At 43.1% G+C, this 25,370-nt stretch overlaps 1 protein-coding gene across 31 annotated transcripts in view; it reads left to right on the plus strand.

The window, feature by feature from the left end:
• rims1a (regulating synaptic membrane exocytosis 1a) overlaps positions 1-25,370 on the plus strand; it is a 908,397-nt gene that overhangs the window by 755,823 nt on the left and 127,204 nt on the right. For 2 of the 31 annotated variants that reach the window (XM_070884766.1, XM_070884765.1), the window contains one exon: positions 821-2,915. The exons of the other annotated variants lie outside the window; for them this stretch is intronic. In XM_070884766.1, coding sequence (XP_070740867.1) covers positions 821-1,055 — 235 coding nt within the window. In that variant the 3' untranslated portion in view covers positions 1,056-2,915. Of the gene's footprint in view, positions 1-820; positions 2,916-25,370 lie in introns of those variants that run through there. 31 annotated transcript variants of the gene reach the window in all.

Here is a 25,370-nt window from a genome sequence, read left to right on the forward strand (position 1 = left end):
ACAAAGTTACAGGCATTAGTAACTAATGGCACACAAAATGGATGTAAGAAATACTTTTATTCAAAAGCCAGAGGTTTGCTTTCCTGTTTGCATTTTAGAAATTTCCAAACAACTCAAAAAAAAAAAATTGTCAACTTCAAAACCAGAAGGGAGCAATTCAACATGACATGTTTCAATATCCCAGGTAACAGAAACAATATACTCACTGCATGTAAGGGAATACTAATGAAAGAAGAAATGTAATTGATCCCAATTGAGGCATTAAACAACCTCAAAGTTGTTGATCACAGGTCTCCCATATGATATGATATGAGAGAACATCCTCCCATCTCAGCTGAATGCCTCAGACAAGTAATCTTTGTGTCCTTTTTCCACCTGGTTGCAGCTCATCGCTTTGCACATTTCAGCATGGGCAAAAAAATATCCCGCATGCTAACCACACACAGCTTTTTTGTACTCATCTCAACCCAGCTCTTCAGGAAGGTTGAGCGCAATTTGCTACTATAAACATCATTTTGTTCAGGGTTGTCTGGATTTCTTTGAGTACAGCCTATTAAATCAAATAAAGGCTATCAAGCCTTACAAAATGATGTTCAGTTGCCAGCATTCGTCTGCAAGTGATCCAGGTTTATATTGGTTTGGTTATATTAATCTTATTTGCATAAAAGCATGGTTTTCATTCATTTTGTTAACCTTTATGTATGAAACATTTCTTTCCCTTCATTAACCCTTTTGTGTTGCTTGAATTGACATTAATTTTCCTGTCGGTATCACTTTGATTTTCTTTTACTTCTGCCCCTGTCCCCTGTTTGTGTTTTAGTTCATCATTCATTCGAGAGCTTCTGTGTGTCAGCTGTATGAATGGGGAGCAGGAGGAGGAACAAAGGCCCAAAGCTAAGCCTGTGAAATCCAAAAGTCTGCCTAACCAACAGACCATAGTTACAGACCCAAGACCACTACCCAAGTCCATTGAGAAGAAGGCCAATGATTACTCCAGCTTTGACATAGAGAGTCGGAAGCATAGAAACTGTCAGCTTCACAAGCACATGCAGTGATACATTTTCAGAAAAGAAGGATAAAGAAAAATTAATTAAAAGACAATATAAAGTGCCTGAAAAGTTTTAAAAGGTTTACAGATTCCAATGTATCTCTATTTTCATATTAAAATATAAATTGCTTAGAAAAGAATAATTTTTTTTAAACTCTGAAACTTTGTTATGTGCCAAACTGAGGTTAATGTGACATTAAAAGGGGCACTGTCATCTTCTAAGGGATCTCACATGACTTTACAGTTCATTAAACAAAGGGATGCACAATTAAGTGATCAGTGGGGTAATTACCTCATCATAACATGAGATCCATCTGCCAGCTAATTCTTTAAGTTCAATCACATACTAATCTAGAAAACCACATTGCAAGAGCAGCAATGTGACAACACCCACTAGGACTGAAAACTAGTCAGGATTTCAGGTCTACCCTGTAGGGCAGGCTTGTTTCCAAAACAAAATGAAACCTCCCAAATGCAGCAACAGTGCCCCTTTTAATATTGTGAGCATTTTCCTTCAAAAAATCCTGTTGTTAAAGACAATTATATGTATTGGCTTGTTTTTTTGCCTTACTTTTAAATATGGTTTTCCACATTTATAAATTTCATGTGTTTCAATACAATTTACATTGTAATTTTGCCTTTATATTGGATTGCACAATCCCTATCCAAGTAAAATAGTTTTACTACCCTCTGTGGTCTCAATTTGTAAGGGACATGTATTTCACAGTTTCAAGATGTTCAGTTCAGATTTAATGCAGCTTGACAGATCCTCCTGAAACTAGTCGTACACACCAATAGCACATTTTATATTGGTTGATGTACAGGTTTGCTCACCTGTACTGATAAACATTTTGAAATTTGTACAGTTGTATGTTGTGAAAAAAAGTCTAAGCGAGTAATAACCTGCTTTTTGGTGAATTTTGTATTCCGTTTAGGTAAAGAATTTTAGCATTGAGAAAAGGATCATTTTCTATTTCAGGCACCCTGTGTCAACACCAAACACCAGATTAGATGCAAAGGAAAGCTCTGCTCCAACTCCATACTCAGATGAGTGCCCCTTAATCTACCAGTGTGATAATTAATGTCCCACACCAGCAATTCTGTGGCCTTTCTACTCTTCAGTGGATGTGCTTGTTATTCAAGTCCTCCACTTTAAAATGTATACACTGATTAAATGAAGATTTTTTTAAAATACAGCAAAACTTTACCTCCAACAGGAATCTGCCAAGTCGGATTTCCTCTTGATTTCACCAACCCTATCACATCAATGAGGGAGAAGTGCCTTATAGTGGCTCCATTGAAAACAGTGGAGCCATGACTTCAGACCAACTGATCTGGAACCACCCAATCGAAGCAAAGCATACCCTCACTTTCACCATTTTCCACCCAAATGATTTGAAAATATATCTATTCTTAATGTGAGTTTTCTTTTCAGCAGAAGTGTAGTCTGAACTTTTTTTAAAAGGCTCAAAGATGAAAGGTGGTTAATATGCCAATCTAAACTTGTATTAAACAGGTACCAAACGATAAGCAATTTGTTAGCTTGTCTAGGTATTCAAAAAGGACACCTCACACTCATTGTGTTGTAAAACCCTTCAATCTCTTTATGTTAAGAGATTTTAAAAATGGAGAAAATATACTCTTTTAAAAAGATAGGTTACTGAGCAGGCAGACAGGCAATAAAGTGCTCTGAGAGGGATGGAATAAAAGAAGAGGTAGAAGATTAGTTTTAAGTCAATTAAGACAATCCACTGAAGTAGTGTAGCACAGAATGTTAATCATTTTTATCTTATTATGTGAAGACAAGTTATATTGATTGAAATCAATGAATCTGATCACTGTTCTGTATGTTTACCTGATGGGAAATAAAGCAGCTTAATGACTCAGATCAAGTGTCATCTCACCAAGTGTTCACTCGGTCCACCTTTGGAGAGATTGAAGAAATAAACATGCTAAAGACACAAGTAAGCAGTCCAGGTCTTAGGGGCATGTAATTGTTGTACAGGTGCAGTATCGAGCTTCCAGGACCGAGGCCGTTCCGGATTCCGTGCTTTTCCAGACTTTTGATTGTCTTTCTGACGTCTCAAATCCAGAAACACCTGAGCCCAGGTTCAGGTATTTCCGGATTTCGGAACGACAGGAAGGAGAATGTGGGGCGGGGTCCCCACCGAGGAGCTGTTCGGGCCGGCCGTCCCCGTCATGGAGGAGCTAGTCGGGTGGGGCCCACCGTGGAGGAGGTGTTCAGGCGGGGCCCCGCTGTGGAGGAGGTGTTCGTGTGGGCTGGCAAGAAGGCACCATGGTAAGGGCAGCGGCGGGCGGGTGAGGCGAGGCTCGAGGTCGGGCAGCGCCAGGGCCCTGAGGTCGGCAGGGTCAGCGGGTCCGGATTCCGGAACATTTTACAGATTCCGGATGACCCTACCACTGATCGGTCTGGATTCCAAAACATTCCATATTCTGGAATTCTGGATTTTCAACGCTGCCCCTGTATCCCCAAGTTATTCTATCATACAAGTAGATATGGGGCAGGGTGAATCAATTCCCATAAAAGTAAGATGCTCAGACCACATAACAGATCGAACTGACATTACTGAATTCAAGAAGGTATCTATAGCAAACCCAAATTCATAACACAGGCTTTTATCAACATAAATTGGAGGAAACAAAACTCCCCTTGGACTTTCAAGCTATTTTAAATGATATTCATATAGTAAACACAAGTGGCAAACATAATGGGCCGCAAGTTGGAGTCGGAGGCTTCTTTCGTGCGAACACCTCTGACCCGAAAAAAATCTAAAAAACTACCTGTTGGTCCCAGAGGTACGTAGGATTCCAGTCAGAGGCCTTCATTCATTGCGCAGCGCATGGGAAGATGTCTTTTACATACTACGCATCTGCTGGAATCACGTGGGCCTGGACCACCATGTACTCTAGTATTCTCATACGAGTTCCCATTACTATCAATAAGAATAACTCCCTAAAACACCGAAACACAGCACAATAAATTAAAAAAGCACCTCACATATTTTAAATTAATTGAAATATTATGTTTGGAAAAAAATATATTTTGGGGAATTTTTTTGGAATGTGTTTTAATAGGGTTAAAAGTAAACTTATCTTAATGGACAGGGTTTTAAATATAAAAATGAATGATTAAATTTAATAAAAGTTTGAAGGACATTCGCTAGGCATGAGTTGAGCAAATAGCCCAATCTCTGCCGTGCGGCTGTCCTTCTCCCGGGGATGTGTAGAAATTTGGACAGATCGGAAAAGCCGGTTCTTGCCGCATGCGCATTGTGCCCCGAGAACCGTCTCTTGCGAGGCCTCGCCAGATGCGTGTGCACTTCGTAAGCACCCAGCGAGACCGCAATTTTCAGCCCAATAAGATACAACAAAAGACCATTCAATTCTCATTCAGACTCACCAGACTGTTTTCATTTCTCTCCTGCCTTGGAATGAAGCCCATTTTCTTTAATTGTCTATTCAATTAAGAATCTTTCTGATTCATTTTGAATGATTCAAATGAGTCACCATTGATTAAATAGTCAGCCTATTCCATAAGTTCTTGTGTCAGCTGTGGCTCAGTGGGTAGCACTCTCGCCTCTGAGTTCAAAGGTTGCGGGTTCAAGTCTTGAGCACAAAAAAATCTAGGCTGACACTCCAGTGCAGTGCTGAGGGAGCGCTGCACTGTCGGAGATGCCGTCTTTTGGATGAGACATTAAACTGAGGCCCTGTCTGCTCTCGGGTGGACCTAAAAGATCCCATGGCACTATTTTGAAGAAGAGCTATCCCTGGTATCCTGGCCAATATTTATCCCTCAATCAACATAACCAAAAAAAATCAAATTATCTGGTCATTATCACATTACTGTTTGTGGGAGCTTGCTTGTGCGCAAGTTGGCTGCCACGTTTACTATATTACAACAGTGACTACACACCAAAAGTACTTAATTCGCTTTAAAGCACTTTGAGACGTCCTGTGGTCATCAAAGGCACTATATAAATACTTCTTTATTTTTATTCTTAAATGTCTCGAATTCTCCTGTCTCAGGGAACTCATAATTGTGGAAGTTGTTTGCCTCATTGCTTCCCCCTACAATGTGCAGGTTTTTCAAAGTCAAACACGACATCAGCTAAGCAATGATTCTCAATCTATTTCAAAACTTTTCAACCTCAATGGTATCTTGCAGTCTGGTCTTTGATCCTTAACTGGTTCTCCTCTTCCCTACATCCCTCCCAACTTCATCATGAGCAATAATAACCATTAAATCTCAATCCATTAAACAAACTAAAGAATCCATTGTAGTGTGAAGCTTAAACTAAAGATGCAGTGAGATACTTGTTGGTTGAATATAGAATTGGGTTTCAAGACACTTGTTAGATGAGCTCGGCTGAGGTGCTGGGGGCCAAAGTTCTGTCGCTAACCCAGATCAAGCGCTCGGAGCAATGCCTGATTAGGTAGCTTTTGTAGATATCCTTACACGGAAAAGTTAAGTACATGGAGATTCCCTGACATTTTCCGTTCACCAGCCAAAGCAGTACCAATAAGCATAAAGTGACAGTGACAGAACGTCACTCTAATATAAAGCTAGTTTCAGCAATGAGGCATTCAAGAGCAACCATTTTGCATCATTTGATTGTTACCGAGGTAAAATTGCCTGAATTTTGGCTCATTTTGCAATATGTAACTAATGAAAAGTGTGTGAAAGATGGTATATGGGGCCGAGTTATGAGAAGCAGTTTACCATAGTTAATATCTACAACACATTGTTTAAAACAAAAACATTGTCACCATGAATTTCCTCGGGTTCTCCCAATTGATAACCATGACAATACATGGTGTTCCCATACATTTTTTATTGTGCCTGGCTTTTGACAGTTCTCAAGGGAAAACCAGTAGTGTTTTGGTTTGGGTATATATATATATATATACATACACAAGATTTACGAGGATGTTGCCTGGACTGGAGAGTTAGGATGGCTGTGAGGAAAGATTGGATAGGCTGGGGTTGATTTCTTTGGAACAGAGGAGGCTGAGAGGAAACCTTATTGAGGTGTATAAAATTATGTGGGGCCTAGATATAATGGATAGGAAGGACCTATTTACCTTAGCAGAGGGATCAATAACCAGGGGGCATAGATTTAAAGTAATTGGTTGGGGATTTGAGGGGAAATGTTTTCATCCAGAGGGTGGTGGGAGTCTGGAACTCACTGGCTGAAAGGGTGGTAGAGGCAGAAACCCTCACCACATTTAAAAAGTACTTGGATATGCACTTGAAGTGCCGTAACCTACAGGGCTACAGACCAAGAGCTGGAAAGTTGGATTAAGTTGGATAGCTCTTTGTTGGCCGGCGTGGACACGATGGGCCGAAATGGCCTCCTTCCGTGCTGTAAATTTCTTTGGTTCCTATGATTCTATGGTCACTCTATTTCCGGTGGTTCGGCAGAAATCCCATTTGCTGGACATAAACAGGGTTTCCGCTTATCTTCCACTAAAGTTATGGCAACTTTGGAGACCTCCTAAGGAAATTCCTGATGATTGCGTTGTCCTAAACCATAGGGACTGAAAGGCCTCTGATTTAATTCTTGGTCTAAGCTGAGGGAGCTGATCCCATTTGGGCTGCTACAATTGGATTCAGCACGCATGCACTAGAGAAGGGAAAACTCAGTCAGGGTTCCCACTCCTGATAAACTATCTAATGACCTGTGCTGGAAAGTGCATTTGTGTGGATGTTGGAAGAGGGCTGGGGCAGGCCTGATATTGATAACCTTTCACAGTTGAAAAGCCGACTGGAGAAACTATCTAGGCTCATACATTGACCTGTCTGTACCAGGAGCACTGTATCCCAACAAGTGTCATCAACTTCAGGAAAGAAGAGAAGCAAATTGCTAATTTTAGAAGACAAAGTTGTGATTCATTAAATCCTGCAGGCATCCAATTCTCCCTTGTCAATGTAAATCCATTTAAATTTGTGAGATATATGAAATTTATATTACAAAAGAAGCGACTGTTAATTCTTTGATTTTCTGCCATTCGTTAGTTTTAGTGAAAAGTAGAAACTTATATTGTCTATTTCTATTGATTGAATAATAATTGCAAAAATTATTCCAATGTGTTTCATACTGAGAGTGCATTAAGCCACTTGAGGGTGCCTCACATTTTAATCAGCTCTCCATCTATCCAAACACATAATATGCTGCAACATTCACTAAGATGCACGAGTCCTTTTCCGTGGTAATTGCTGCTGTCGTTTTATGGAGATTTTTACTTACACTTCTCATTTATTGACAATTCTAAGTGGCATGACAAAAGTGCAATAATAGAGTAGAAGGCCACAAAATATTAGTGCAAAACAGAAAATGCTGGAAAACACGTATGTGAAGAGATACAGAGTTAATGTTTCAGATTAATGGCCTTTCATCAGAACTAGAAGATGTTGAGAGATGAACAGATTTTAAGCAAGTACAGAGACAGGCAAAAGTGAGGAAAGGCGAGGAAAGTACCACGCGAAGGTCTGTGACAGGGTGGAGCGCAGGAGTGATTCAATGAAAAAGAGAATGAGGGTGCAAGGCAAAAGGATGTGGTAATAGGACAAGTCAAGAAACAAAGGATGGGTCCAGAGAGGGGGAGGGAAGTACAGGAAATTTGGCAAAGTGGAGAAAGCTCCGGTGGCCCAGGAATGTGGCAGAGAAAGACAGGTGGACCCCAGGGGTGCGGACCACCCCAGCGGGCATGTACCGAGAGGGGATCCCCACCACACCCCTCCACTTCCAGTGGCTCTGGTTCAGCCATCCTCCATTACTAGCACACGCTGTCTGAGAAAATGGGAGCAGTGGTTGAGATCTGAAGTAATAAAACTCGACCTGTAAAATCCTAATAGAAAGATGAGGTGCTGTTCCTCGGGTTTGAGTTTGTGTCATCTTTTGTGTGACCTGAGATGGTGAGTGCCCACAACCTATTTGTACGTAGTGCATGTCACAGCTGAGACCATTCCTTTCCTCATCTGAAAAGTCCTCGTGCACTTTCCAGTAAGGTTCCTTGCATTCTGATCAGGAGTAGAATCCCTATTTTCTAATAGGCCAGGAGCACTGAGGCTTGCTGCAGTGCCACTCAGATTAGAATTGGCTAACACAGACCTGGGACCTTCCTGGGCTGACTCAGTCACACACTGGGCAGTCAGAATACCAACTAAACCAATGGGGAAGTGTTTTTATCTAACTAGACAACTATGTGGCCAGCCTAAAGGTTGTGGAAACGTTTTTCAACTAAAAGCAGGATAACACTCCCAACCATTTCAGTAAACTACCTCCCGATTACATAAAATTACATAGGGGGCGAAATTCATTATCGCCCTGTTTGGGGGCAGTAACTTTTGAATGCTGGGAAACTTAGCGGCAGGCACTAATACTTCTCAGCTTTCAAAACATTGGCTTTAGCGCTCCATAAAGGAAGTGGACTGCTAAATCAAGTGCTTCACTTACTTCGTGGAGCGCTAAAGGATGCGGGCAGGGCGGAAATCTCAGCAGTGCTGCACACTTGGCCGTGCAGTGCTGCCGCATTCAAAGGGCCCTTCCTTCCCTTAAAGGGAAGGGCCGTCGCTGCAGGATCTGCCATTTAAAACGGACCTACCTGGACCACCAAGGGAGCCGCGAAGAAAACGACAACAGCAAAGATAAGTTTTTTTTTTACTTACCTTGGCCACCTTGACTTTAATCATCTCCCCGGTAGCGGCCAGCCACCTGAGCCACGCCTCAGGCAACTGCCAGTGTTTTCGCCCGGCGCTGCTGCAGGGGGAAAAAGTCAATTTCGGGTCCGGGCAACGAACGGGGCGATGCACGCGGTGATGATGTCGTGAACTCCGGGTGCAGGAGATCGGGGTGCAACGCCATGGTGCCGCCACTAAACCCCCGCCTAATGTGGCGGGAGTCAATGTCAGCGCCGCGCCTGGTCGCAAAGGTAGGTATTTGTGCCCCATTAGCGCCAATGGGAGACGCAAATTCACCCAATTTCTCTCCCATAGAATTTACAGCACAGAAGCAGGTCATTCAGACAAACTGGTTTGTGCTCCATACGAGCTCCCTGCCACCCTACTGCAAATCCTATTCCTTTCTCCCTCATGTGCTTATTTAGCTTCCCCTTAAAGTCAACGACTCCATGTGGTAACAAGTTCCACATTCTAACCACTCTCTAGGGAAAGATGTTTCTCCTGAATTTTTGATTGGATTTATTAGTGACCATCTTATTTCTGTAACCCATAGTTTTGCACTCCCCTCAAGTGGGAACATCTTCTCTACATCTACCCTATCAAACCTCTTCATAATTTTAAAGATCTTTATCAGGTCTATTTTCTGTTTCGGAGCCAGCTTGCTATTCATGCTGCTACTTGGCCCCTGACTCCACATGTTCTGACTTTACTCACGAGTCTGCTATAAGGTACCTTATAAGAACATAAGAAATAGGAACAGGAGTCGGCCATATGGCCCCTCAAGCCTGTTCCGCCATTCAATAAGATCATGGCTGATCTGATCATGGACTCAGCTCCACTTCCCTCCCCACTCCCCAAAACCCCTTATCCCCATTATTGGTTAAGAAACTGTCTATTTCTGACTTAAATTTATTCAATGTCCCAGCTTCCACAGCTCTCTGAGGCAGCGGATTCCACAGATTCACAACCCTGAGAGAGAAGAAATTCCTCCTCATCTCTGTTTTAAATGGGTGGCCCCTTATTCTAAGATCATGCCCTCTAGTTCTAGTCTCCCTCATCAGTGGAAACATCCTCTCTGCATCCACCTTGTCAAGCCCCCTCATAATCTTATACGTTTTGATAAGATCACCTCTCATTCTTCTGAATTCCAATGAGTACAGGCCCAACCTACTCAACCTTTCCTCATAAGTCAACCCCCTCATCCCCGGAATCAACCTAGTGAACCTTCTCTGAACTGCCTCCAAAGCAAGTATATCCTTTCGTAAACAGTATTCCAGTGTCCAAACACCTTTTGAAAATCCAAATTTATTACATCTACTACAATCCCCTTGTCTACTCTTTCTGTTACTTCAAGGAATTCAATAAAGTTGGTCAAGGATGACTTTCCCTTTTGAAATTCGTGTGACTATTCTTTATTGGCCCGGAATTTGCGAAGCGACAGCTCACAAAAATCTAACAATCTCTGGCATTCATTTCAACTTTTCCGACCTTCGTTTGAATCTGGCACCAAATCATGCGAATCTCCACCATTCAGCAACAGCGATGTTATCAAGCTGGTTAAGCAGCCAATCACGTTAAATAATTCTCACAGAAAGCAAACCAGGAAGTAAAGTGCACTGATTGTAAGTTACTTTTTATAAATTTTACAGAGAGCGAAATAAAAATTGTGACATACACTAGGATTAAGGTAGAAGCTGAAGAGGCCGAAATTGCCCTCAGCCCCAATTGCCCTCCGCACTTACCATTTTAAAAACATTTTCTCCACCCCGATCCATGGCAGAGAGTAGAGCAATATTCAGCTCTTTAATTTTTTTTTGTGTTGGGCAGTGTGCGGCAGTTATGGGGCGGAAATGCCGTTGGGTCGGGTCGGATGCAGTCCTGAGTCGTCAGTGGCATGCTGATGACATCATCGCGACGCAGATGTGTCACAACGTCCCTCCCCTTCAGTTAAAGGGTAGGGCTGCTGCAAACTCTACAGCCACTGGGCCACTAGGGAGGGATTCGGCCAGGCCAGCGTCCTGGTACTCAAGAGGGGATGCTGGGCTGCCTGTTGGCGGCCCGCCAAACTCATGGCCACCATTGTTGGGCCGTCCTGGGAATCAGCCGACAAATAAAATAAAATGGTGGCCGAGGCAGAGTGCCCTCCCCTTTAAGGGCAGACGCACCACCCAGCACACACGGGAATGCTGTCGGGGGCACTGGGAGCCGGCTGATCCACTCCCGCAGGACAATTTACCACGCGGGGCAGAAAGGGGGTCGAGACCGGTCGGAAGGGGGTCAGCGTGTGTCAGACGAGTTGCCGACACGGGTGGCGCGGTGACCATCACCATAGGCAAGAACATGGAAGGCAATTCATAAAATGTCGGTGACTCCACGCCGATTAGGCTGAGAGTCCTTACCAACCTGTGGCCACTTCTTTGAAAGAGGCAATTTCGACCCCGAAATATCAAATAAACTTTAAGAAATATATTATTTTAAAAACCCGTGATATTCTTAATTAATGGAAAAATTTGACAGTCCACAAATATGAAATAATTTTTCAGGGCCAGAACAGTTGTTCATTAGTCAATATGCTGTTTAAAAAAAACCCAGGTACACCTCTTTCAATAAGGCTTAACTTTTTCAGGGAGGTTTAACAGCGATATTCCGACATTCTTTTATGTGATTTCAATTGATTGCCGGCTCTGGGGAGTTCCACAGCGTAACCTGTGGTGGAGCAGGGAATGACTGACCGCAACATCAGGATTTCCGTGTTTATCTGAGCATGCACTAAACCCTAAATTTGCTGCCAGTTTCAGAGGGGGCTGACAGTTTTGATTGCAAATTTCTCATCCTTGTTTACAAATCACTCCATGGCCTTGCCCCTCCCTATCTCTGTAATCTAAATCAGCCTCACAACCACACGAGATGTCTGCGCCCCTCAAATTCTGTCCTCTTAAGCATCTGCGATTAAAACCTCTCAACCATCGGTGGCTGTGCCTTCAGCTACTTGGGCCCTGAGCTCTGGAACTCCCTCCCTAAACCTCTCTACCTCTCTGTCCTCCTTTAAGACACTCCTTAAAACCTACCTCTTTAACCAAGCTTTTGGTCACCTGCGCTAATTTCTTATGTGGTTCAGTGTCAAATTTATCTGTTTTGTCTTGTAACACTGCCTTGGGACGTTTTACTACGTTTAAGGTCTACATAAATAAAAGTGATAGTAGTAGTAGTCATTACCACCGCAATAAATGGGCCATTCCGGTTTCTAGATGTTTTTCTATTGCATCTGTACAATTCTGGACATAGTCAACGTATTTACTGAGGCACACGAAAGCATGGGCATTACACTAAACATCCGTAAGTCAAAGGTCCTCCACCAGCCTGTCCTCGCCGCACAGCACTGCCCCCCAGTCATCAAGATCCACGGCGCGACCCTGGACAACATGGACCACTTCCCATACCTCGGGAGCCTCTTATTAACAAGAGCAGACATTAACGACGAAATTCAACACCGCATCCAGTGCAGCCTATGGCCGTTTGAGGAAAAGAGTGTTTGAAGACGAGACCCTCAAAACTGCTCATGGTCTACAGGGCTGTAGTAATACCCGCCCCCCTGTATGGCTCAGAGACATGGACCATGTACAATAGACACCTCAAGTCGCTGGAGAAATACCACCAACGATGCCTCCGCAAGATCCGACAAATCCCTTGGGAGGACAGACACACCAACATTAGCGTCCTCGACCAGGCCAACATCCCCAGCATTGAAGCACTGACCACACTCGATCAGCTCCGCTGGGCAGGCTACGTCGTTCGCATGCCAGACACAAGACTCCCAAAGCAAGCGCTCCACTCGGAACTCCTTTTCAGCAAACGAGCCAAAGGTGGGCAGAGGAAATGTTACAGGGACACCCTGAAAGCATCCCTGAAAAAGTGCAACATCCCCACCGACACCTGGGAGTCCCTGGCCAAAGACCGCCCTAAGTGGAGGAAGTGCATCCAAGAGGGGGCTGAGCACCTCGAGTCTTGTCGCCGAGAGCATGCAGAAACCAAGCGCAGGCAGCGGAAAGAGCGTGCGGCAAACCTGTCCCACCCACCCCTTTCCCTCAACGACTATCTGTCCCACCTGTGACAGGGACTGTAGTTCTCATATTGGACTGTTCAGCCACCTAAGGACTCATTTCCGAGGGACTGCCTATGATGATGACAATTCTGGGCATCACACTTCAGGAAGTATGTCAAGGCCCTGGAGAGGGTGCAGAGGAGGTTTACCAGGATAATAGAAACATAGACATAGAAACATAGAAAATAGGGATGGGGAGAGATTGAAAAAGCTGGGATTGTTCTCTTTCAGGCAGCGATGTTTAAGGGGAGGCCTAACAGAGGTATTCAAAATTATGAAGAGTTTTGAGAGAGCAAGTAGGGAGAAACTGTTTCCTCTGGCAAGAGGTCATAGATTTAAAATAATTGGCAGAAGAAGGAGCGGCGAAAATTAGGAGCAATCTGTTCACACAGATGGTTGTTGAGATCTGGAACATGCTACCTGAAAGGGTGATGGAATCAGATTCTCAAGGAAGTTTCAAAAGGCAATTGGACATATACTTGAAGAGGATTAATTTGCAGGGTTATGAGGAAAAATCTGGAGTCCGGAACCAAATTGGAAGCTCTTGCAAAGAGCCGACACAGGCACGCTGGTCCGAATGACCTCCTGTGCTGTAAGATTCTATTTTTGAATAAAGATTCCATTATTTTTCCTACCACCAACATCAAGCTATAGTTCCCTGGACTTGATCTATCTCCCTTTTTAAATATAGGAATAACATACTGTTTTCTAATGAATTTTTATAAATATGTCATAGTGCCTCCACTATCTCTTCCCTAGCTTCTTTTAATATGTTCAGATGTACTCCAAAGGGTTTTATCCTCTACGTTGAACGAGTTTATCAATTATCCCCCCACCCCCCCAACACCCTTTCTATCTTTAAATGCCTTGATATAGAATCATACAGCACATCAAAACTGTGCCGGCTCTCTGAAAGAGCTACCAGTTTGATACACTTCCCTGCTCTTTCCTCATTACCCTGTAAATTTTCTCTTTTTTAAGTAGAGAATTAATTCTATTTGCAAAGTTACGATTGAATCTGCTTCCACCACCATTTCAGGCAATGCGATCCAGATCACAACTCGCTGAGTAACATATTTCTCATCTACTCTTGGTTACTATCATCCTTATTGTTCACTACATTTGAGTTTTATGTCATCTGCAAACTTTGAAATTGTGTCCTCTATACCCAAGCCCAGGTCATTAATAGATAGAGCAGTGGTCTATTTGATTTACACAAGATAAGAGCTCACAGGGTTGGAGGTAATATATTAACATGGATAGAGAATTGGCGTCGCTAACAGAAAACAGAGAGTTGGGATAAATGGGCCTTTTTCAGGTTGGCAAACTGTAGTGGGTTGCCACAGGGATCAGTGCTGGGACCTCAACTATTTACAATCTATATTAATTACTTGGATGAGGGACCAAGTGTATTGTAGCCAAATTTGCTGACGATGCAAAGATAGGTGGGAAAGCAAGTTGTGAGGAGGACACAAAGTGTCTGCAAAGGGATCCAGGCCCCAATTTTCCCCAAGCATAAATAATGGCGTACACTTAGCTGTACACACATTTCTTTGAGGACCATCAGCGACGGGGAAAAAAACCCTAGTTTCCGGTAAAGGAAACCTGACTGTTACACAGGCGCTACCCGAGTCCATCTCGCGGAGCAGTGCTAAGAGTGTGCACCTAAAATGCACTGCGCATTCGCTGAAAAAAAATCATTGTCTTGTGTGGCGGACCTTTGGCCTGGGATAGCAGCGGGTCGAGTCGGCTGCGTGGAGGATTTGAAAAAGGCTGCTCTTGGTGTTTGTGGAAAGAAGACTCCTGTTAATATGATTTTGGCTGCCGATGTGAATTAGGAAGGCTCCCCTGGACTTTAGGATTAACTTTGAAGATTTTGGACCACTTGGAACTTCGATGGAAAGGGCGAGTGGTGAATATTTCTGTTTAATTTGCCTGCCTACAGTTCTCTCAACGAAGGAAGAGCATTAATGGTGAGTTTTCTTTTAGCTGATGTATTTCTAAGCTGCATAAAGTTGATTGAAAATAGCCAGGGAGACCCTTTGGCCAGGGATAGGAGCGGGCCAGTGCTGATTTCTTTAAATGTAGGCAAGGCTTTTTTCTACAGTGTCTGTGTCTGTGCGTGGATTTTTGTAAAAATCGTTATTGGCCTTATTGGCCTTTTGACCCGAAATGGCGCGTAAACTGCTATTCAATGCACACCAGCGCCAGAATGTGTGGCACCAAACATTCTGCCACTGGTAGTCGGGGCCGGCACCCCAACATTGAGGAATCTTTTCATTAACCTTCAGCGCCAGAAAAATCGCTGGGCGCCAAAACAACGGTGCCCAGTGCTGGGCAAAATTGGGGCCATAGATAGCTTAAGTGAGCGGGCACAACTTTGGCAAATGGAGTATAATGTAGGAAAATGTGATGTTATCTACTTTGGTAGGAAGAATAGCAAAGCAAAATATTATTTAAATGGAGACTACAGAATGCTGCAGTACAGAGAGATCTGGTGTCCTCGCACATGAAACACAATAAATTAGCATGCAGGTACAGCAAGTAATTAGGCCAGTGGAATGTTGGCCTTTATTGCAAGGCGGATAAGAGTATAAAAGCAGAGAAGTCCTGCTACAACTGTGCAGGGCATTGGTGAGACAACACCTAGAGTACTGTGTACAGTTTTGGTCTCCTTATTTAAGGAAGAATATACTTGCATTGGAGGCAGTTTAGAGAAGGTTCACTAGGTTGATTCCTGGGATGAAGGGGTTGTCTTATGAGGAAGGGTTGATCAGTTTGGGCCTGTACTCATTAGCGTTTAGAAGAATGAGAGGTGATCTTATTGAAACATATAAGATTCTGAGGGTAGATGCTGAGAGGATGTTTCCCTTCGTTGGGGAATCTAGAACCAGGGGGCATAGTTTTGAATTAGGGGTCACCCATTTAAGACGGAGATGAGGAGGAATTTCTTCTCCGAGGGTTATGAATCTTTGGAATTCTTTTCCCCAGAGAGCTGTGGAGGCTGGGTCATTGAATATATTCAAGGCTGAGATAGACAGATTCTTGAACGATAGGGGAGTCCAGTGTTATGGGGAACAGGCAGGAAAGTGGAGTTTTGGCCAAGATCAGATGAGCCATGATCTTATTGAATGGCGGAGCAGGCTCGAGGGGCCAGATGGCCTACTCCTGCTCCTATTTCTTATGGTCCCAATACCGACCCCTGGGGGACACCACTGAATACTTCCCTCCAACCGTTCACCATTACTTTCTCGCAGCCAATTTCGTATCCATGCTGCCACTGCCCCATTAATCTCATTCACTTTAATTTTGCTAACAATTCTATTATGTGGCACTTTATTTAAAGCCTTTTGAAAGTCCATTTACACATCAACCACACTACCCTCATCAGCCCTCTCCAACTTCATCAAATAACATCAATTCTAAGTTAGTCAGACACGATCTTTCCTTTAACAAATCCATTTGGACCGTCATTCATTAACCCATGTTCTTCCATATGATAATTAATTTTGTCTCGGATTATGGTTTCTAAAAGTTTCTCCATCATTGACATTAGGCTGACTGATCAGTAGTTACCTGGTTTATTCCTCCCCCTTTTTTTGAACCGGGGTGTAACATTTGAAACCCTCCAGTCCTCTGACCCCACTCTCATATACAAAGAGGACTAAAAGATTGTAGCCAAAGCCTCCGCTATTTCCACGCTTACTTCCCTCGGCAAACTGGAACGAGTGACATTTCTACTTCTAATTGTGTTGATCTCTTCTTGAACTGTCATATCCATCCCGTTAATCTCCCTGGTAAATACTGACGCAAAGTAAATAGTCAATATTTCTGCCATTTCACTGTCATTACCTGTGAGTTTATCTTGTGCATCCCTTAGTGGTCCTATCCCTATCCTAATTATCCTTTTGTTATTTGTTGCCCTGCAGTGTAGTATTATTCTCGATACTCTGCAAAAAAAAGTGTGAAATATACAGTGAATAATTAGTATTCATGAGGATTTTCATTGGAAAGAGCGCCACAGGGACTGGGACCCATTACGAGAGTTTGCATTCATCAGTGTGGAAAAGCAGCCCATCAGTTGCGGCTGCTGAAGGCAGCGATGCTGTATGTGGGTTTAAGTATTCCAGTTTGTGGGACGAGTCTCGACACTACTTTAGCAATGGCTTCCTCGAGGGGTGGGCTGTTCACTCTCAACGTTGACACACAGGGTTAAGGGGGAAGGGGTGCGATTTAAATACCGATGATGTTAAAGCTCCACTCCAGACAAAGATGAAATGCCATAGTTTTCGAAGACTGGTCCTGAATCTGGTTATGGATAACGACTAATATCCCTCCACATCGATTTCTGTTCAATGAAATTATTTTAAAAGGTGAGTTTCATTAGTTAGTTTATTGCTGTTTATCTTGTGTGTATTATTGCTCTGGTAAATATATATATATGTATAAATATTAAAACTTCATGAATTCCATTCAGTAAAGTAACATATTGTTAAATGTGTATCTAACTTACTGTGTTACTTAAGCCAGACAGGGTATTTATGTTTGTTTAAGATGTTGTAAATTAATGTCACGCCTTTTTGCTGTGTGCTTATTCTTCACCTTTGGATGTGCATTCATTACAAGATTGCAGTCAGGCGCTGTTTTCATTTAAACCAGATTTCTCCGGAGACAGAAGTCACTGTTGCCTTTGCATGTGGGTAAATATTTTGGAGTGTTCCTATTTTGTTTCATATCCGACCCAGCTTGCGTGTCCAGGCGGAACAGCAACTTAACGTTCCAGCTCTCTGCTAACCGTTTTTATATCTTGCATTTGTAATGCAGTCACCTATTTCGTTAAAACCATTGGCAAATAGACTTTTAGGAATGGACAATATTTCTTTCAACATGTTCCTCCATCACTGCGAAGCCTGGGTAAGAAATGCTGTCGGTTTGGGAAATAACCCACCATCTCCGACAGTTCCATAACGCTTTGCAAGGGCCACATTATATTCAACAAAACGCTCTTTGCTTCCAGTGATTTAACACTGACCCCGATACTTTTGTAACTGCCGTGTTTTTTCAGTGCCCCCCCCCCCCCCGGTATAGTGAGCGAGTGTTTTTTTTTCTGGATTTTGCATGTTGATGTTTTCTGCTGGAGTCTATGCTCCCGGGGGAGTTTTCTACCAGGTCACGCTGGGTTTGTCTTCTCTCGCTGGAAAGCACCCTGTTTGATGGAGATTATTTTCAGCAGTTGCAGAGCTGATGGACAGTTCGACCAGACGAGCCCCCCCCCCCCCCCCCCTTCCTTCGCTGATCTGCTAGTTACTGCCCGATGATTGCGACGAGGCATGAAAGGAAATGCGAGGGAAACTGTTGGGTCGTGTATAATGTTTGAACTCTTCGACATACTCGAGGCATATTACCTTGCTGAGTTCTGACAGTGTAATGGGTAATTAGCCAACTGTAAAACGTGCTTTGAATGCCAACCAAGTGTGTAATAAAATACTGCACCAAGGGCAGTGTTTATCGAATCAGAGACAGAGGCCATTCGGCCCATCGTGCCTGTGCCAGCTCTTTGACAGAGCTATCCAATTAGTCCCACTCCCCCTGCTCTTTCCCCATAGCCCAGGAACATTTTCCTTTTCAATTATACGTCCAATTCTCTTTTGAAAGTTGCTATTGAATCTGCTTCCACCCTTACAGGCACTGCATTCCAAATCACAACTCACTGTGTAAAACAAATTCTCCTCATTTCCCTGGTTCTTTTCCCAATTATCTTAACTCTGTGTCCTCTGGTTACCGACCCTGTTGCCACTGGAAACAGTTTCTCCTTTTCTACTCTCAAACCCACTCATAATTTTAAACAGCTCTATTAAATCTCCTCGTAACCTTCTCTGCTTTAAGGAGAACAACCCCAGCTTCTCTCGTCTCTCCACAGAACTGAAGTCCCTGATCCCTGGTACCATTCTGGTAAAATCTCCTCTGCGCCCTCTCCAAGGCCTCCTTTAATTGTGGTGCTGCGAGTTGAGCACAATAACCTACATGAGGACTAAAAAGTAATGCCACCTTCAAAGATTTGTGTATGTACACGACCAGGTCTCTCTCTTCTGGCACCCACTTTAAAATTGTATCATTTAGTTAATATTGCTTCCTCATTCTTCCTGCCAAAAATGTATCACTTTGCACTTCTCTGCATTAAATGTTATCTTCCATGCTTCTGCCCATTTCACCAGTCTGTGTCAACCTGAAGTCTTTTACTATCTTCCTACATTTCTAACTTTTGTGTCATCGGCAAACTTTGAAATTATGCCCTTATACATAATATATTTTTTAAAAAAGCAGTGCTCCAAAATTGACCTCTGGAGGACAACACTGTATACTTCCCTCCAGTCTGACAAAGAATTATTCACCACTACTCTCTCATTTCTGTCTCATAGCCAATTTCCTATCTGTGCATTCACTGACCCTTCAATCCCATGGGCTTTCATTTTGCTAACGAGTCTATTATGTGGAACTTTATCAAACGCCTTTTGAAAGTCCATCTACACAACATCAACCGCACTGCCCTCATCAATCCCCTCCATTATATCATCAAAGAACTCAATCAAGTTTGTCAGACACGATTTGCCTTTAACAATTCCATGTTTTTTGTCACTTACTAACCCACATTATTCCAAGTGTTTAAATTTGTCTCGGATTATTGTCTCTAAAAGTTTCCCCATCACCGATGTTAGGCTGACTGGTCTGTCCTGTCCTGATGAATCCCTCTCCCCTTTTTTTGAACAGACGTGCATCATTTGCATCCCTCCAGTCCTCTGACACCACTCCCATATCTAAGGAGTTATTGAAAGATTGTTGCCAGAATCTCCTCTATTTCCACCCATTCTTCCCTCAGCAGCTTAGGATGCATCCCATCCGGACTGGGTTACTTTTCTAGATTGAGTGCTGTCAACCTTTCAATATCTTGTCTTTATCTTTTATCCTATCCAACTTCTCTCCCCCTCTTTTATTGTGACATTGTCAGCATCCTCTTTTGTGAAGACAGATGTAAAGTACTCATTCAGTACCTTGGCCAAAGGCTCTCCTCCACAAGAGAATTTCATTTGTTCTCTCTAATCGCCCCCACCCTTCCTTTTATTACCTTTTTACTCTTTATTGGTTTACAAAAGACTTTAGTGTTCCCTTTTGCATTACCATCCAAACTTTTCTCATACCCTGTCTTCATTCTTCTTATTTCCTTTTTTAGTTCCCCTCTGCACTCCCCGTACTCAGCTTGATTATGAACCTGACGTTTATCATAAGCCTACTTTTTCTGTTTTGTTTTAATCTCAATTTCTGTAATCACCCAGGGAGCTCTAGCTTTGGATGTCCTTTCTTTTGAAGGCGTACCATTGCTCATTTACTGTTTGACCTGCCAATCATTGTTTCCAATCCACCCTTTTCAACTCATTGAAATTAGCCCTCATCCAATTGAGTACCTTCATCTTTGATTGTTCCTTATTCTTTTCCATAACTATAAACCTAATGATATTGTGATCACTGTTTCCCAAATGCTCCCCAATGAAACATGCCCCAGAACTAGATCCAACACTGCTTCCTGCCGAGAAACATGATCAAGAAAGTTCTTCTGTGCCTCTTAAAATAATTCCTCCCGCTCCTTGCCCTTTACACTGTATTTCCTCCCGTCTATATTAGGATGATTGAAGTCTCCCATTATTACTACTCTATAGGTTTTACTTCTTTCTGAAATTTGCTTCTCCACCTCCTTCCCATATATGGTAGCCTATAGTATACACCCAGCAGTGTAACAGCTCCTCTTCTGGTCCTTAACTCTAACCAAATAGATTCTATCTTTGAACCCGCTATCACCTCATCCATTCTGAACCATAACAATTTGTATTTATACAGCACCTTTAACATAATAGAACGTTCCACAGGAAGATTACTAAACAAAATTTGACAAATTTCAAGGGCTGTAACAGTATATTTGATCAATACTGCCACCCCGCCCCTCCTTATTTTCTTCCTTTATCAGTCCAGAATACATTATAGCCAAGAATGTTAAGTTCCATTCCCTGCACTTGTTTGAGCCAGGTTTCCTGTTATTGCCACTATATCATAACCCCATGTAGCAACTTATGGCTGCAGCCCACCAACCTTACTTGTTACACGCTGCATTTATGCACATGCACCCCAAACCAGCCTTAGTCTGCTTTGCCTTTCTCTCCTGTCTGACTCCTCCTCTTTCTGGACTCTTCGTTATTGCACCATGTTTCTCCTCTCTGCTGCTTCATCCTGGTTCACCTCCCCCTACCCAATTAGTTTAAACTCTCCCGACAGCACTAGTGAAGCTCCCTGCGACGGCATTGGTCCCAGCCCTGTTTAGGTACAACCCATCCATCTTGTACAGGTCTCTCTTGCCCCGGAACTGGTCGCAATGCCCCAGGAATCTGAAACCCTCCCTCCTGCACAATTGCTCCAACCATGCTCAACCAGCTTTATCTTGCTGTTCCTCACTTATAACCCATGGCACTGAGAGTAATCCAGAAATTACCACCTTTGAGGTTCTGCTCTTCAGTCTCCTCCCTAGCTCCTGAAATTCTGTCTGTAGGACCTCAACCCTTTTCTTCCCATTCTTACGTCATTGGTTCCAACAAGGACCACGACTTGTGGCTGTTCCCGTCCCCCCAGCAGAATGTTCGGCTGTTCCATGACGTAGTCTACCCTAGTGCCAGGGAGGTAACACAGCTTACAAGACTCACATCGGCAGCTTTTCTATCCCCCTGACTATCAAATCCCCTACACGTCCCTGTGCAGTCATTTTCCCCACCGGGCAGTGGATGTGCTCTAGTTACACCGTGCCGAGATTCTGACACCCTCACCAGAGGATTCCTGCACTCATCATCTTCCTACCATGCCTCCTCTTCCTACCATCCAGATGGCCATTCACTCACATTTCTCCTGAACTCTGCTGTGGCTGTGGGGTGACCACCTCCTGGAACGTGTGATGCAAGATATTTTCAATCTCCTGGATGACCTGTAGTGACACCAGCCGCTACTCAAGTTCAGAAACCCTGAGCTCAAGCTTGTGCAGCCAGAGGCACTACCTGCACACAGGATTGTCCAGAACACACAAAGCTTCCAGGAGTTCCCTTGCAATGTCCTGCCATATTCCCAGAAGTTGAGAAACTACCTAGTGTAGAGCACGCACCATGATATCATTACCTATATTGTCATCATCATCATCATAGGCAGTCCCTCGAAATCGAGGAAGACTTGCTTCCACTCTAAAAGTGAGTTCTTAGTTGACTGAACAGTCCAATATGGGAATTACTGTCTCCGTCACAGGTGGGACACACAGTCCTGTGTTGTAATACTCACCTGTCCTTACCTGAAAGCAGTATTGATGTCCCGGACAGCACAAATGCCCGGGTTGGCATTACTCCACACTCAAAAAGCCCTAGGCAGTCTGAAGAACTCTCACTTGCTCAGACTTGTGCTGCATGCACCCCTCACAAAATGTTTGCCGCCAAACAAAATCCTTCCCTCTTTCTGGCTGCCAATGCTCCTCACTTGTTGGTGGATACAAGGGGAGTGGGTGGGAAGAACAATCCAGTAATGGATTGTCGCCACTTTTAGGGACAGGAAGCTGGCTCCCTTGCCAGCTGGTTTCTTTGAGTGCGAGTGACTCTGTGTGCAAATTGTTCATGATTGGCTGTCTTGCTGTATCCCAATTAGCAAAAAAACAAACATTACGCCTGGGGTTTTCCAGGTTTTGTTTGCCTCTCCCAAGAGATTACATGGCTGTGGTAAAGGTGGGGTGGTTTGGGGGGAGGGAAGGAGTGTTCAGCCATGATGGTCCAGTCTTGATGGTCTTTTCCCGCCCGTCATTTTCCCGTGTCCGTAGGAGTCAGGGGTTGTAGAAGATAGCATTGGTGCATTTAAGGGGAGGCTTCTTGCATACATGCAGCGAAGGGAAAAGAAGCATGTTATCTGATCTTTTAGCAGTGATGTACAGCATGGCAGCCCCATGATAAATTGCTACTTTTTGGCCGCCACTTCGGATATTACACTTCGTCCTGACAATAGGCTGCTGGGCGATAACAAGGACAGAGTGAAAACTGGAGACAATCACTCTGGGCCACACTTGTACATGTCTTATGATCATTCTAGTGTAGTTGTTATCAAGGTCAGGGGGCAAAATGCCTGATCCAACCTCTCAGTTCCATTTCCACCTGCCCTGGAAACACTGAGGAGAAAACTAGGGGAATATAAAATGCCACGGATGCTGGAAATCAGAAATAAAAACAAAGTTCTGGAAATACGTAGTAGGTCAGGCAGCATCTGAGGAGAGAGAAACAGAGTTAACGTTTCAGGTCCATGACCTTTCGTCATCGGAGAATGCAGCCTAACAATTGTCGCTGGTGATATTAGTGGACAGGTACTTAACACATTCAAATAGCATTTCTCTGTTCTCTTTTTTAAAATAAATGTGTAAACTCAGCTGCTAAAATAACAAAATTACACAGATTGTGTTAAGTATCGAATAACTCCACGAGGCTAAGTACGGTGAGCTAGTTCAGGCATGACCTTAATCTAGTTTATTCTCAAAGTGAGGATTCAACATAGCTGCCAACATATACACAGCTTGCACGTACTGCCAGTGACCATTAGGACTCCGACAGTCACGCCCTCCAGTGGAAGGTAAAACCCAGTTAACATACATAACAGATTGTATTGAGGTGTGCGATCAGTGTCGTGTGGGAATCCCCACTACATCAAGCTGTCTAAGCAGCCAATCACAATGTGGAATTCTCACAGACAGGAAACCAGGAAGGGAAAAAGTTGCTTTTATTCTAACATTTTAAAAGTGTTGCAGACAGCAAAACAAAGATTGTGGCTCTCACACGGGGACTGGATAAACCTGAAATAAAGATGAACAAACTTTTAAAATATATTTTTTTTTTTAAATTTCTTAAAAATTGCAATTTGTGATATAATGGAGAAATTTGACATTCCACAAAATTAACAATAGTTTTTCAGGGACATAACCTTTGTTTAGCAGTCAAAACGCTGTTAAAACACCAGTTACACCTAATCCAACCAGGCCTAACTTTTAATGGGGTATTTAACAGCGATATTACCCAAGTTTTTGTCAGTTTCACTGATTGCCGGCTTTGTGGGGGTGGGAGCCACAGTGAAGCTCATGTCGGAGCAGTGAATGACCGACCGCAACTTCAGGATTGCTGCCTTTAGATGCGCATGCACTAAATCCTAAATTTGCGGTCAGTTTTGTTTGTTGGCTGTTATTACCCACTGCAAATTCCAGCCCATAGACTCAAAAAAAAAGTGTTGTTTTAGACTGACTAATGTGAAACACATACAATGTACAACATAACACCTGTAGTCTTAGTAATTGCTCTTCAATGTTAAATTTCTCTCGTGTTATATTTTTTTAAACTTGTGTACTGTGTGAATGATAAAAGTATTCAGGTACACTGTCAACTGATGCAACTTAAATTACTCGACACTGAGCTGATCTCATCCTGGCAATGGTAGGACCCACCATAGTCGCGTCATGATCTTGGGCTAGGCTTGAGAAAAATCAGCCGGTGATTACAAATGTTATACCACTGTTAACAGGGGAGATAAAACCGGCAGTTACAGGCCAGTCAGTCATGGGGGAACTTTGAGATATTAATCTGGGACAAAATTAATTGGCACTTGGAAAAATGGGATAATAAATGAAAGCCAGCATGGATTTGTGAAAGGCAAATCGTATTTGACTAACTTGAGTGAGTACTTTGATGAACTAACGGAGAGGGTGGATGAGAGCAGTGCAGTTGACATTGTGTGTATGGACTTTCAAAAGGCATTTGATAAAATATCACATAATAGACTTGTTAGCAAGATTAAAGTCAATGGGAAGAAAGGGGCAGTGACTGTGTGGATACAAAATTGGCTAAGGGACAGAAAGCAGAGACAAGTGGTGACTGGTTGTTTTTCAGACTAGAGGGAAGTATGCAACGGTGTCCCCCAGGTTTCTGTGTTGGGACCACTGCTCTTTTTGATATAGATTAATGACCTGGACTTGTGTATGTGGGGCATAATTTCAAAGTTTGTAGATGACACCAAACTCAGAAATGTAGCAAACAATGATAAACAGTAACAGACTGGTAAAATGGAAAGACACATGGCAGATAAAATTTACACAGAGAAGTGCGAAATAATGCATTTTGGGAGGAAGAATGAGGAGAGGCAATATAAATGAAATGGTGTAATTTTAAAGTGCGTGCAGAACCTTGCATATATTTTGAAGGTGACAGGACAAGTTGAGAAGGCTGTTAAGAAGACATATGGGATCCTTGGCTTTATATATAGAGGCACAGAGTACAAAAGCAGGAAGTTATGCTGAAGTTTTATAAATCACTGGTTAGGCCCCAGCTGGAGTATTGTTGCCAATTCTAGGCACCACACTGAAGTAAGGGTGCAGAAGAGATTTATGAGAATGTTATCACAGATGAAAGACTTCAGTT

This window comes from Pristiophorus japonicus, chromosome 7 (genome assembly GCF_044704955.1).
Source record: "Pristiophorus japonicus isolate sPriJap1 chromosome 7, sPriJap1.hap1, whole genome shotgun sequence".
Lineage (NCBI taxonomy): Eukaryota > Metazoa > Chordata > Chondrichthyes > Pristiophoridae > Pristiophorus > Pristiophorus japonicus.